This window comes from Idiotropiscis lumnitzeri, chromosome 3, assembly GCF_059441095.1.
Source record: "Idiotropiscis lumnitzeri isolate Australia: NSW breed Sydney's pygmy pipehorse chromosome 3, RoL_Ilum_1.0, whole genome shotgun sequence".
Taxonomy (NCBI): domain Eukaryota; kingdom Metazoa; phylum Chordata; class Actinopteri; order Syngnathiformes; family Syngnathidae; genus Idiotropiscis; species Idiotropiscis lumnitzeri.
The window spans coordinates 2,930,850-2,944,329 of NC_142393.1; the positions used below are offsets into that span (position 1 = coordinate 2,930,850).

At 45.0% G+C, this 13,480-nt stretch overlaps 1 protein-coding gene across 6 annotated transcripts; it reads left to right on the top strand.

Annotated features, from left to right (window-relative positions):
* Nucleotides 1-243: 243 nt before the first annotated feature.
* On the top strand, nucleotides 244-13,194 carry LOC148339415 (poly(rC)-binding protein 3-like). 6 transcript variants are annotated; one of them, XM_088289914.1, is made up of 13 exons: nucleotides 244-473; nucleotides 4,680-4,845; nucleotides 4,920-4,943; nucleotides 5,030-5,062; nucleotides 5,306-5,422; nucleotides 6,018-6,149; nucleotides 6,218-6,346; nucleotides 6,900-7,043; nucleotides 8,225-8,266; nucleotides 9,501-9,579; nucleotides 9,977-10,035; nucleotides 10,199-10,368; nucleotides 12,004-13,194. In XM_088289914.1, exons 2-13 carry the CDS (start codon nucleotides 4,771-4,773, stop codon nucleotides 12,056-12,058), a joined length of 1,059 nt encoding a protein of 352 aa, XP_088146040.1. In that variant the 5' UTR covers nucleotides 244-473; nucleotides 4,680-4,770; the 3' UTR covers nucleotides 12,059-13,194. The 6 variants fall into 6 exon arrangements, with proteins under 6 accessions (XP_088146040.1, XP_088146041.1, XP_088146042.1 ...); XM_088289915.1 differs by having other exon boundaries at nucleotides 9,980-10,035; XM_088289916.1 differs by having other exon boundaries at nucleotides 9,504-9,579.
* Nucleotides 13,195-13,480: the final 286 nt, after the last annotated feature.

The following is a 13,480-nucleotide window of genomic DNA, read 5'->3' on the forward strand; positions in this document are numbered from 1 at the left end:
CGCCAACGTCCCCCGAGGCCACAGTTCCGATTTAAAGCACCTCAACCCTAGATATGTCCCTACGATGCCCTTGTGCCTCACTGGGCATGCATGCCCTCCTTTTGTTACAGCGAAAAAAGAGAAGGGGGGCGCAGGGGGGGGGGTCGAAGGGTCTTGATAGGGCGGTGGGTGATGCTCGCCCAGATTACGTGTCATCAAACGGCCTATTTACACCAAACACCAAACCGTATGGCAAACAAATCGCACGGCAGCATCTAAACTCGTATGGCCGAGTTTCTCAACGATCATCGAATTTCCAGGCCGGTCACGTGTTCCGCCGGTCACTCACGTGACCCCTTGGCACCGACCAATCGGGTGGCGTTTCGTCCTGGCGAGAGCGAAAGGAAGAGAGGGTGGGGATCATTTTCCTTTTTGCGATTTTTAATCTTGCTACATCAACGGCGGTCGTTGACATCATCCTGCCCTACGGAAAGGTAAAACAGTTTTTTTCTTGCCTAGTTATCTGGCTATAGAAGGCCAACGTTTGGTGCTAGCTGTTTTTACCTAATAAATTCATTTTTGCCCCCTGAAAACATTGTACACTATTTATATCTTTACATGCACGGTGACTATATTTAGCAATGGCTGCCGGAATTCTGAAGTATCGAACTGCTTGAGACACCATCAGTATTTCTGAAATGCTTTTTTCTTTAAATTTACCCGTATAACCATGACCTCTTGGATGAGCTGCCACTCTCGGGATCCATTATCTTATTTCATCATCCGGAAAAGATCTTGTTAATGCTATCTTAACTTCTCGCCGCTGCCACGAGGATCTCATGCAGAGTGGAAATATTTTAGTTTTCACAAGACAATTTCTTAGAATGGTGCCGTTGACCGAGAATAGCTTTTGTCCTGCTCAAGCGTGACGGCTTTTATTTGGTATGAATTTCTCTGCAGCCGGCTTGACTCACGCTGCGGCATGCTGAAACGCACACATGGGTCGCTTGTGATTGTTAGTCCAATTATCGTCACATTGATGTTAGCGCTGCCATGTTTGCTAAGCTTGAAATGTGGTCTGATGCTGCACGGCATGATGAATGACTGCTTTGTTGTTGTACAAAAATTCACTTTACACAACATGGCCAACGTGAGGAAGCCTGTACATATCTTTTGTAAGACGCAAAAAGCAAGCCATAAGTCAACGAGCATCATAGCGACCGGGAGCCGCGACTTACTTGACTTTTCGCAAATTATGGCAAATCTAAAATGGCCGACTTGACGCGCAGCTTTTTCACAGCACAACATGGTGCGCCTGTATCGTTAAGCCTTTGACAGTGCGCCACGGACGCTCGTAACCCCCCCGCCACTGCCACAATTGCAAGCAAACACACTCGGGGACACTTGGAAGGCGACTTTGCTGCAAGTTGACTCTGCTGGGAGTGTCTTTGAGGAAGCTTTTGATCATGATCGAGGCTGAGCTATCGGGATTCTGGGTCGCTGATGTGGACTGACAGCTTTTGAAAGGACTGTCATAGTGGTGTAGCATTGGGTGGATGACCCCCCCCCCCCCACCCTCCACCCCACCCACTCTCATCCTATCGTACCACTTGCAACAAAAGCACACACTAGACGAGAGCTGCTCATATACCAGTGAAGAGAATTTTGAATTTCTCAAGGAGGCTTCCCATCTTGAAGATCTCCTTTGAAGCAAATCTTGTTATCCTACTGTGTAAAAAGAAAAAAAACAATAATAACATCAATGAGGACAGCCAGAGGGCTACCCTTCCCCCTTTTGTTCACCCGTAATTGGAGCACAAACATCCGGAGACCTTATATGAGGAAAACACATTGGCCGCAGTCAAAGTTTGCCCAAGGCCAAATGAGCCGTCTCATCCATAGATGAAAACATCAGCGGTAGATAACAGCAGGAAGATTGATTTTTGAAAAGTGCTCATTCATTTTCATCAATGGCTCTTTCCGTGAAGGCACTCTGAAAGTTCCAACGGATTATATACATTATTCAGTCAGTGTCTTTACCGACATATTGCATCAAACCATCATGGCGGGATCCATCCCATAATTTGTGGATGAGACAGATGACGACGGGCTTTTGATGGGATCACATGGAAGCGCTATACAGGATATTTTCCACTTGTTTTGCAACATAGTCACAACAAGGCTTATTGGTGATGGCCGTCAACATAACATTCATTCGCCCGTCAACACCAACGTAACTAAGAGAGGTGGTCTTTGGGAACGAAATGACCCCAGCCGTGCCTAGCCAGAGGTGCTTTTGCATCATTTACACATCAGCAACCCCTTATAAAAAAAAAAAAAGCAGCATCTTGCCATTGTTACAAGAGCACAAATGGAAGCCAAGACATAAAGAGACAAGGCCTCGGGTTCATCTTTCTTCAACAGCAACGCACAAGTCTTTTCTGTGCACGGCAATCAAACACGGGTGAAATTCGGGAGGAAGGCGAGGGGTGTGTGTAGGGGCGATGGTGCATTTTGTGCACTGTGTTGCCCAGCCGAGCGTAAAGCGTGATTAATTCAATAGCCGCCATAGAGGAGGAGGCTAGCAGCGCTGCAACACCGAGCATGACCCACTTTCCACGTCAGATGTCATGAAAAATTCCCTGTCGTCCCTCATTGTGTCGTCCCCCCCAACTTCCTGACGGACTGTCGGACATGGGGGGGCGTTTGCGAATATACATGGAAACTTGTAAAATAGTGTGCAGTGGAATTGTCAAAGAAAGGGCAAGCACGTCCAAGTCTGACCTCAAAATAAAAAAAACGCCATTTGCTGCAAGCTTTTCGCCCAATGGGCCAAATGATTCATGAGGCCTTGACCTAATTCTATGCTGGGATGTATGCTCAAATCACTATTCATTTTATTTTTGGGGGGGTTGACCTCAATTTACAGCTTTCAGTGTTTTCATCACAAAGGAGGAAGTGCTTTGAAGGTCTGAATTCTCGGGTACCAATAAATGGATCTCTGTATGAAGAGGACACTGACCCACGGGCTAAACTGTAACCTTAAACATAAAGCAACTTACAAAGTGCGCTTTGCAGCACTTAGATGCGCGCTGACTCACCCCCACCCCCCCTCCCTTGGTGAGGACCTGCACCACTGGATGGAGTCTTAAACCCGGATTAAGGTTTTTTATGTAATCTGGTCTCCTCTGGGAGATTGGAGAGACAGCTGGCGGCAGAATCCCTGTCCTTATCTCTTGGTCCTCCCCTGGCCTCTAACCAAGCCGTGCATGCAGCATAGCTTAGCAGAGGTATGATTTCAGGATCCAGTGCAACATGCTGAATGTTGGCTGACACTGAGATTGCAGCAACTGCAGAAGAGGAATTGCTCACGAGATAGTAATGGTACCCTCTTCTAAGATTTGAATGTAATGATTTGTCATTAAGTGATTTCTTAATCATTCAACATCAAGCCCTGTAATTCTTCTCCGAGCCAAGTGCAATCATCATCAGTAGCTTTTTCTTTTCTTTTTTTTTTTCTTCCTGGCACACAGCTGGCTACTCCGTGCTTTTAATCAAGGAACATCTTGATTTCTTGCAATTAAAAGACTGCTAATTAGCAGATGGCACGGAGACAGATGCAGCAGCAAAATGCATCTGGGGCAGGTGAGATGCAAACTGTAAATGTGTTTTCATCTCCGCCTCTGATTGGCAGATTAAGACGTTGTCAAGGTCAGCTGCTTCAAGAACGAGCATGCACGCACATACTTTTTAAACGAGGATAATTTTTAAGATAGCTACATCATATTCCATTGAGAAAAAAAAATCCTTTGAATGCTCACAAACAAAGTAATTGGTTGTGACACCCGAAGATCAAAATCATGTTAAATTCAGTTTTATAGTTCATCCATAGAACTGAAAGGACTTCAGTTCCAGTCCTCCTACGTAAAGTGCTCTTGAGCAACATTACAACGATTGAATGAGCAACTCACCATCACTCTGACTGAGCCGATCTCACTTTGCATGCCGGTATGAGTGGTCTGGTCACCTGTGTGCTGCGTAACAAAATATACAGCAGAGTATGGATTTAATTTTATAACTGATGTAATAAACGTAAACATGTAAACGTTTCCATTACAAATTAAAATGTAATAAGCCGCCTTTAATCTCTGACCGTTAAAAGAACAAACACAAATTTTCTACAAGGTAAATGGTGCCATTTGATCATGTAGTTATTTAATTGTAATTGTTTTGTCCCATACTGGCTGAGTGCTTGACATGATGGACAGGAGCGCCCCCTTGTGTTCGCCCTTGTAACTGGCCCCACTCGGCAGTCAGTGACGAGTGGGAGCAGCAGCTGAAAAGGGCTTGAGGGGAAAAAATACAAATGCTTTGGATGGCTCCTGGCGGAACTATAGCCACACTTCCAGATGGTACAAAGCAATTTGGATGGTTGCGGAGAAAAAGACAATTCTTTACCCGGGCAAATCAGTTAACTTTTTATCCTGTTCAAATATGTTCAACGTGAGTCTGTACAGAATGGAATAGAATGGCAAGATCCATTTAAAAAAAACATTGTCATCTCATAAAAAGACATGAGGGGTGTGAGTTTTTTCCCCCAAGATAAGCATTGTGCATGGTCCAGAAAGACATACTGTGAACAGGGAAGTGTCCCAACTCAAAAGAACCTCCGTGTGACGTAATCCCTCTTTGCCGTGTAGGTGACCCATTGGTCGAAGGCACCCTCACACCCTCACTAGCCCTCAAACTCCTCTTTGACTCGACCACGTCCCTTTCCTCCGACAATCCGACATGGAGCCCATCAAGGTCCAATCAGAAGGTGGACTGAATGTGACCCTCACAATTCGGCTGCTGATGCACGGCAAGGTGGGGCGCATGACACTTATCACATATTAAAAAGAAAAAAAAGCTCACATTTATGCGCATTTGTGTCTCGGCAGGAGGTTGGAAGCATCATCGGGAAGGTAAATGTCATCAGTTGATATTTGTAAAAATATTTGTTGATTGAGAAATAATACTGCAGCATCTGAACGGACTTTATCACTTCCAGAAAGGGGAGACGGTGAAGAAAATGCGGGAAGATGTAAGTAGAGGTTTTCTGTAGCCATCTTCTTGTGAAATTGAACGGAGTGGTTCCTCGATTTACGACTTAATTAGTTTCCTGACCAAGCAACTTAGCGCAACTCAAATTTTGGCTCACGACACAAAGCAAAAATAAATTGGCAAACTCAATAAACAATTCAAAGTCGTAAGTTGGGCCGGCCACTTGTATGTCAAGGCGCCACTGCAGTTTCTTGCTGATAGACGACTCTGTGCCGCTACACAGAGTGGAGCTCGCATCAACATCTCAGAAGGAAACTGCCCCGAACGGATAGTCACCATCACTGGGCCAACGGACGCCATCTTCAAGGCCTTCGCGATGATAGCCTACAAGTTTGAGGAGGTAACGGCTTCTAGCGCAATTTATTGACATTATTTGTTGCGCAGCACAATGGATGGCTGTTTGGAACATCTTTTTAATTCCAGCAGTTTTTCCCTGTACAAAAAGAATATTTCAAAACTATGTATAAAAAGGTCTGCACACCAATGTCAAACCCGTCTGTCGTTTGCACGTAGTAGAGCAAACAAGAAAGGACAATAAATGGCTTGAATTTATTTTAGCCTCCTTCTCTGATGCTTTCGTTTCAATTTGTGATTAGTCAGGAAAAAGGATGCCAATCAATTTCAAAATGTAAACAGATTCCAAAATAGGCATTGGAAATGTAGACATAATTAACATGATCACAGCGGCTAATAAATTCCCTTTTCTGAATGGCACAGACTTTTTTTACGCTGAAATGGCTAATGTGCGTTAGCGCAGATGTTAGCTAGCAAGGCTGCTATTACGTTGTGTTTGATTACTCAAAAGAGAACCCAACCAAAAGAACAACAACATGACGGAGGTTTGATTTCCAGTCTGCCACCCGAAACTATCCTGACGCCCGTTGTTTACAAACATTCTGCAATAGTCTGTAAAACGAGATAAAATGTCATTCCAGGATATCATCAACTCGATGAGCAACAGTCCTGCCACCAGCAAACCCCCTGTGACCCTCCGGCTTGTGGTCCCAGCCAGCCAGTGTGGCTCGCTCATTGGCAAAGGGGGCTCCAAAATCAAAGAGATGAGAGAGGTAGCTGAAAGCTAAGCCCACGTGTCGGGAAGCCAACAAACGTCTGTCGTCTTCCCTCTTTCCTGCAGTCCACGGGCGCTCAGGTCCAGGTGGCGGGCGACATGCTCCCCAACTCAACAGAGAGGGCGGTGACCATTTCCGGGGCGCCGGAGGCCATCATACAGTGTGTCAAACAGATATGTGTGGTGATGCTGGAGGTACGCGAGCCTCGTCTTTTTGGCGCTCTCGTCATACGGATGTTTTGCAACGGCAGCCGCTTTTGTCCACTTTTATCGGCACATGGTCACATTTCTACACAGGGGATTTGCCGGTGTTGATTGCTAATAAATGAGCATGGCAGATGAATAATATTCAAAATATTGGTGACCCCCTGCAGGGACCAATCACATTTCTGTCTTTTGCATCGTTGATTTGAACATTTGAACCGTCTGCACTGCCAGTTGTCCGGCGCGCCGTCATGATGGCACCCACCATGGATGCCAGGACCGTTGCGACACGGCTGTAAGTCTCTAGCGTGCACAAGGGGGGTTCTTTTCAGTGTGTCGCGTCATCATTATCCAGTTGAAAGTGATGTTCCAGGTGAATCGCAAACTGGGCGCATGTGCACAGTGAAGAGCACTTTTGTGTCACAGGTCTCCCCCCAGGCACCGTCCCTCTCGGTCTCACTTGATGCTCTCTTTCGTCCTCTTTTTCTTCTTCTCTAACACTCTCTCCACATCTCACTCCTTCTCCCACCCTTGCTCTCCTCAGTCCCCACCGAAAGGTGCCACAATCCCCTACCGCCCCAAGCCTGCCTCCACCCCTGTCATTTTTTCAGGTGGCCAGGTAAGAGCAGACCCACTGGGGGCGTCCACAGCCAACCTCAGCCTCTTACTGCAGCACCAGCCACTGCCTGTTAGTGTCGCACCAGGTTTTATTCAACCAACCCCCACCCCTAACCTTGTCACCACGCACACACAATCCCCACCCACCCTCACGCCCCCCACCTGCCCCTTCGACGAGCATGAAACACTCACCGCTGTCCGCTGTTCCCTCACTGCCATCCATCAGCCTGGAATTGGGATAAAAGGCATCACTGGAGTCATTAAGGGATGATTTGGCTGTGCCCGCAGTGTATTATTCTGGGGGTGAAAAAAGAAAAATCCATCAATTTAGCAGGGAGATGGCCTAGCGCACAAAATTATTTATGAGAGCCAAAAACAGATGAGGAAAAATGTCCTGGCTGTCCTAAAACTGAATGGGCGGAACAAAAAAAGCAAATGTCAAAATGTCTCGACTTCAAATAATTCCAAACAAATAGGACTTTCATTGGGTGATTCTAAAAGAGGGAAATCGGGCAACTCCATTCCAGCTCACGTCTGTTTGGCCAGGTGCCAACTGCGAGGTACAATTACAGGCCACAGAATCTCAGCAAAAAGACTCCGCCAATGAACTGCATTCCAGACACCACGAGTGATTCAAAAGCTGCAGGAACCCAAAATGATTTAGCACATTAAACATTGATGACTCAACTGAGCCAAGTGTTGTTGCGACAGGAGGCAACACACAAATATGACAATACCGCAATATATCAGGTTAAAAAATAGAGAAAAAAAATCCTTGTTAAACGCTGCTTCGTTAATTCTGATTGCACTCGGCCTTTTATTGGTTTGTTACTCGGTTGGTTCTGTGCAGAACGACTCACTGATGCCCACGAGATCAAATGGTAATTGCTGATATCACTCCAGCTGCTGTCTTTCACAGTGAAATGAAATTTAGCTGAGTTCTGGCCACTTGCGCATCTCCGCCAACCCATTCATAGACCAATCACAGAACTCCTCCCTCCACCCCACCCCGTCCTCCCTCCATCACAGTGATCCCATATTGATATAATTCAACTGGATTTGATTGATGATAGACCAACATGACAGCATTCAACAGTTTAGTGCATGTCTTTCTCATAGCCTGGCAATAAAAATAAAGAAATAAAATTAAAGCTCCAGACAGATAGAACATGGACGTTTTGTGAGTGTTGCGGCAACTTAACGATGCAGTCTGAAAAAAGAAAAAACAAGGTCTCCGTTTCATGTTTGCAGGCTTACACCATCCAAGGACAGTATGCCATCCCACATCCAGATGTGAGTGCTCGCCACACCCGGCGCTCCACATTGCATCCAAATATCACTCTTGGGATCGCAGGCTCCGACCAGCACCTCCTCTTCCTCCTTTATTAATATTAAATGCTAATATTAATATGGCTATTACGGCTTTCTGACATGTGATTCCTACTGTATATCTTCTGACTCGGAAGACTTCCTCCTTGTTCTCTGTTAAACCTCCGGGGGCTTGGCCTGCAGCTCACACCACCAGCTGATAGTATCATCATCTAATATTTACAGTCGCTCCCGTTTTGGTTCACTCCAGCATGTAACGTCTCCTTCGTCTGCTCAAAGGAGTTCAACAAGGAAGTCGGCGCCGCATAACATGTTGACTGCGTCTTGGCACTTAGCCACTCATCCGTAAAACAACCTAGGCCACTGAGAGGCTATTGATTTTAGGAATGCAAAAATCAATGTAAGCAGCACAACAACAAAGCCGAACAATCGTTTGACTTGACTGATACGGTCTTATTTGAGACTCAGCATCATAATAGAAACAAAATTGACCAGAAATTAAAGTCAACTTGTAGAATATGATGTGAATAAAAGTCTCAAAGTATCAGAAATGAATATAGAAAAGTATTTTTTGATATTAGTTCATACTCAAGTACTGAAAGTAAGAGCAGGAAGATGGTTAAGGAAAATGTATTTGTCTACAAGTAAAAACTGACAGAAATGTCAATGAAGTACAGAAAAATTGCCGTGCAAGCGCAGTAACCAATTCATTGTAGTTGTACTTGCAGCGCCATCTGCTGGATGAGGTTGGTTGCTGTGTAACGCAATTGTACTGCCACTTTGAAAAGTGAGAGTAAATTCTTGTATCTCCGCCATGATTTGGATCCTTAACAAAACGTTCTGGGTTTTACTAGCTCAGCATGTGCCAACCCTCCACAAAGAAAAGGAGCTTGCGCACTTTGCGCAAAAAATCCGTAAAAGACCTCTCGCGCTCGCATGGCAGAGGACAACAATTTTTTTAAAAAAATGGAAGTTGAGATGCTTGAACGTCCACATCAACAAACTCAGGCCAAGCCCTTTATGAACGTCTTCACCTTGGCCTTTTTGTGTTTCCTCAGATCCTATCTTGACTCTCATAGCCTTTTGTGCGTGGGCGTGTGTGTGTGCGCGTGTGTGTGTGTGTGTGAGAGTGTGTGTGCGCAAACGTGTTTTTAACGATGACCTCATAGCTTTGCTGTCCTCCTCCTCCCCCCCTCAGCAGTTGAGCAAGCTCCACCAGTTGGCTATGCAGCAAACCCCCTTTACCCCCCTCGGACAGACCACCCCTGCCTTTCCCGGTACGTACCCACCTACACGACAACCCTCTTTACCGAATCTCCTTCTCTCGTTTGCACCTGTAGAAGTGTACACAATCTCGTCCTGCTACACTTTCTTCATCTCTTCCTCTCTCTTTCTTCTTCTTCTTCTTCTCTTCTTCTTGTTGCCTTCCTCCTTTTTGCTCTGCCTCGGACATGGCCTGCTGGTGGTCTGCTCTTGTTGATGTTGAGGTGTTTTTTTGTTTTTTTTCTCCGTTTTCTTTTATTTTGCTCCCATAGCATCCTTTCTTTAAATGATGCAACTTTCCGTCTGGAGAGTCAAGTGTTCTGATGAGTGGCGCATTGCTCAAATGAGTTCCGCCAAGGTGTCAAACTGTATTTTATGTATTCTTCCTCTTCCTCTTCCTGGTGCGGTCAGCAGCAGGTCTGGATGCCAGTAACCAGGCCAGTACTCATGAACTCACCATTCCCAATGATGTGAGTAGCAAATAAAACACGATTCGAGTTGACTTTAGAATAAGTGATGCTCAGTCGATCACGAGGGAGTCATTGCATGGCTTTTACAAATCTGAAAATTAAAGAAAGATTGACGATGTGCATGCCCTGGCCATCCTAAGTCCCGCCTCCATTCTTTTCCCAGCTAATAGGCTGCATAATTGGACGCCAGGGAACCAAAATCAACGAGATCCGTCAGATGTCTGGGGCACAGATCAAAATTGCTAACGCCATGGAAGGGTCATCGGAGCGCCAGATCACCATCACAGGGACCCCCGCCAACATAAGCCTGGCCCAGTACCTCATCAACGCAAGGTGAACGCTTGCTAAGTGTTTAATTCAAGCTTCCTCCATATGACCGGCTGCAGTTAAAGAAGAAGCATACATTTTTACACCTCCAAAACAACTTTGGTCCATGTCATCATTCTGAACTGGAAATAATCGTGTATGCCTCACACCTTGGCTATCGCAATTTTCTCCTCAGCTTTCTCCATAAATCTTTGTGAATTTTTCATTGGTGGGAGGACGTTTCTATTTATTGTGCCGGAATAGCAACAGCCAAAACCCAGAGCAGTGTGGTCAGGTGACCTTGAGTGAAGTCGGCTGGGAATCAGCAAAAAGCTTGACAAGTAAGCAGAAGATAGAAGAAAAAAAGTAAGGGGAGTTTCCCCTGGCTTCTGAAACCTTTCTCTTGTCCGTCCATCCACATTTGACGGGAACATCTTTTGTTCGGTTTTACGGGTTTGATCCAACATTTGATCTTTTATCCCTAAAATTTGATAGCTTACACCCCCCATGACGCTTGTAGGAGCAGAGTGATTGCATTTATTTGTGTCTGGTGTATTTAGGTGTCAGGTCTCACGGGGTGATTGCTATATATGGTAAGGACATTTCGTCGTCTGGTCAGGAGTTCCGAAAGGAAAGTGAAACATTTGTGAAGGAAATCAAATGGACCAAGTGTTCAGCTGGAAAGTTTGACTCAGACTTGGATTCATCAGAAACGGTGACAATCAGCCCGTCTTTCAACAATGCTAATTTTCCCATTTTCCCCCTTTTGTGTTTGTGTTGCCAGGAGACACAAAGCAATCGTTTGCAGTAAGCGCAATTTGAAAACACAATTAAAAGGTCATTATAGTGAAGAAGAAATCACAGATCGTCATATACTCACGCCGATATGTATTGATGTTTGTGCGGTTCAGCACCTTTCGCACTCTCCAGAGGAACGTCGACCTTTGGTGGAAGAGAAGAAAAAAAAGGTGTTAATTCCTTTTAGAGTAGGGACTCGCTTCAAGAAATGTAAGTGTGATTGTGCTCCTCTGATTAAACAATCGCTTCATTACCAAATACAATCATTTTACGGCCAAGCTGCACTTTCAAATTCATTCGCAGCATCACCAAGGGAGTGTTTGCACCTCAAGTCATTCTTTGGAAAGTCGCCATGCTATGGAAAAGGAAAAAAAAAAAGTGTGAGCTCAAAATTTCAAGGCAACACAGATGAAATTTAAAGCTGGATAATTCCATTGAAAATTAACATTTTTGCTGTAGTGAATATTCACTTTCACAACAAACAAAAAAAGAGTTTGCGCTCACTAACATTGTTGCCAGGAATGATATTTCAAAGTTGTTCCAAGCAAAATAACTTTAAGGCCCAAAAAAAAAAAAAATACAAGTTGTGTTTTTTACAGTCGAGTCGAAGCGTTTCAATTCATTCAATTTGGGCAATAGCAGGCCCTTCCGTACTCGGTTCCAATCTCTAAAGGGTCACAGGTCACTGCGAGGACAAGATTGTGATACCTGCCAGCGTGGCGTAGTCTTCACTACACTTGAAAATGTTTTGCTTTACGTACGATTATTCCATAACGACATGATGTGAAGAGCTCATCTCTGTGAAAAGTGTCACGTGTGTCAAAATAAAAGGTACTCACTGACCGAGTGGCGTTTGCGGTCCAGGTTCCGAGACGTGGCGGCCATGTGGAACGACCCATCCTCCATGACCACATCCTGAGCTCCCTGTCTGGCTCTTCCATCTGGCCCTTTCAACGACTGACGACGCCCTCCGGACTCTGGCTCTGACTCTCCGAAAACCCCGAGCACCGGCCGCCCTGGTCCTCCACGCACCAGCGAGGCCCGAGAGCTCACTTTTATTTCAGGGAGCCAATTGGAAAAAGAAAACTCTCTGTTGATTACCTTTTTTTGGTTTTAGCGAACTGTTGAAGCATGTTGAATGTTTATTAGCAACAACTTGTGTTACTTTCTTCTTTCTGTTAATCTCTTTTTCTCTGTCAGTGCTGCGTCATAGAACATTTAAGAAGTAAACGATTGAACATTTTGTAGAAGTAGTTCTTTGCATTTATTACAGCTCAGTGATGCTATCGGCAGAGTGTGGTGGGATGTAGCCAAATTTTTATAATATATCTAAACGGAGCCTTTAGAAAACAAGATTGGACTATTCCACTTCTGTCCTAATTTGCATCTTCTGTCAAACGACATCACATGACCCTTTTTCGCCAATGGTATCACTCCTGGAGCCTCCCGTTTTTTGTGTTGATCGCCTCTATTTCTGTACATTATTGCTTATATTGCATGTGTTAAGTGTTGTACTGTTGTGTATTTGAGCAGAACCTGTTCAGTGGACCTGGCAACGTTATATCTTTGTGCTCCTGCTCTTTTCCGCTCATGTTTTAAGCTTTTTTTTTTTTTTCTGGCCGCTCACTTGTAGTCCTTTCACCCTGCCCTGACCTGTAGCCTCCTTCTATGACTAGTGTACACATGCATGAAAGGAAATTAGACAAAACTCAGTGGCTACGACACTGACTGCAAATTGAAATGATTGTTTATGATCATACTGTATTTGTTTTGTACAAGGACTTTGATGACTATTTGTCAACTACGCGGCGCTCATGCAATAGACAATTCAACACTTTACTCTGGACCGCCTCTGATGTGCGAGGGGTTAGTTGGCCTCGGGCTGTGTCCAAAAACTTTTGGCTCCTTTCCTTTGTTGTTTTCGTGGAGGTGGCGGAAAAGGAAGCTCTCAAGAGTGAATTACAGGGGAAAGAAGCTGAATCTTCAAAACAAAAGAGTTTGGACCGAGCCAAAAAGTGTTTGGAGGCCAAAGAATGTTCAGGGGTTTGTTGGGTGGCGGGGAGGGGAGGGGAGGGGAGGGGAAGGGGAGGGGGCGGGACCCATGGGGGGCCTGGGCGGGCATGACCACTCAGTCTCTTTTCATGATTGTTTATTTGTGTCATGTCTCTTTCATCGTTTATTCGACGCTTTAGGTTTGAATGTCTTTTTATGGTCACAACTGTGTCGGCGAATACATTTCTTTTTTTTTTGCGCAAGTCAGTTGACAAATGCACGATTTCTTTTTGTTTGTTCATCAGTAAACTCAAGCTAACGAGAGGGAAGTCAAGATGCGATATAGTCA